The 751-nt window shown below is 68.6% G+C and overlaps 1 protein-coding gene across 1 annotated transcript; it reads left to right on the top strand.

Annotated features, from left to right (window-relative positions):
• Positions 1-6: 6 nt before the first annotated feature.
• On the top strand, positions 7-705 carry LOC104998142 (polycystin-1-like). The gene is made up of 2 exons (XM_010853180.1): positions 7-164; positions 349-705. Exons 1-2 carry the CDS (start codon positions 49-51, stop codon positions 590-592), a joined length of 360 nt encoding a protein of 119 aa, XP_010851482.1. The 5' UTR covers positions 7-48; the 3' UTR covers positions 593-705.
• Positions 706-751: the final 46 nt, after the last annotated feature.

Below are 751 nucleotides of genomic sequence, written 5' to 3'. Positions count from 1 at the left end.
AACCATGTGAGCAGCGTCAGCGCGCACTTCAACGTCACCGTGGAGCCGATGCAGCGGATGCGGGGCCTGTGCGTGTCGGCAGTGCCGCCCGTGCTGGCCCCCAACGCCACGCTGGCGCTGGCCGCCCACGTGCTGGTGGACTCGGCTGTGGAGGTGGCTTTCCTGTGAGTGCAGCGTCTCCCCCAGCCCCCACCTCCCTGCCAGAACGTGCTGGGGACACGGGCCCTTCGGAGGGGCCGCGTCAGGGCGGTGGTTCCCGGGAAGGGGGCTGCAGCGGGGCCAGCGGGCCCTGCAGGGGTGCAGTGGGCCCTCCCCAGGCTGCTCACCGCCTGCTCCCTGCCCTGGCAGGTGGACTTTTGGGGACGGGCAGCAGGCGGTCGGCCAGTTCAAGCCTCCGTACGACTCGTTCGAGGTCCCAGACCCCACAGTGGCCCAGGTGCTGGTGGAGCACAACACCTCGCACACCTACACCTTCCCAGGTAAGGGCTGCCTCCCGCCCTCACGGCCTGTAGCTTGGGCGCGCTCTGCCCTGGGACAGCGCCTCCCTGGGGGGTTGTCCCTGGGTCCTGCCTCCAGAATGCAGCCGGGCTGATGGCCTGGGGCCCCTGCTAGCGTGAAGAAGGGAGGTGAGGGGGGATTGGGCCTCAGAGACCCGTGATGCGAGTCTGCCAGCCAGAAACAGACCCCTTCTGTCCCTCCTGTTCCCCTCCCCTGAGCCTTTTCTGGGGGAGAAGGGGAGATCCTTCTAAGT

This window comes from Bison bison, unplaced genomic scaffold, assembly GCF_000754665.1.
Source record: "Bison bison bison isolate TAMUID 2011002044 unplaced genomic scaffold, Bison_UMD1.0 scf7180017852870, whole genome shotgun sequence".
Classification (NCBI taxonomy): domain Eukaryota; kingdom Metazoa; phylum Chordata; class Mammalia; order Artiodactyla; family Bovidae; genus Bison; species Bison bison.
This window is presented reverse-complemented; position numbering and strand designations above follow the sequence as displayed.

What these genes read in the sequence shown, in the direction of transcription:
- LOC104998142 (XM_010853180.1), top strand. Translation starts at nt 49, where the DNA reads ATGCAGCGGATGCGGGGCCTGTGCGTGTCGGCAGTGCCGCCCGTGCTG. An exon ending in GCTGTGGAGGTGGCTTTCCT is followed by an intron (nt 165 to 348) that starts GTGAGTGCAGCG and finishes CTGCCCTGGCAG; the next exon opens with GTGGACTTTTGGGGACGGGC.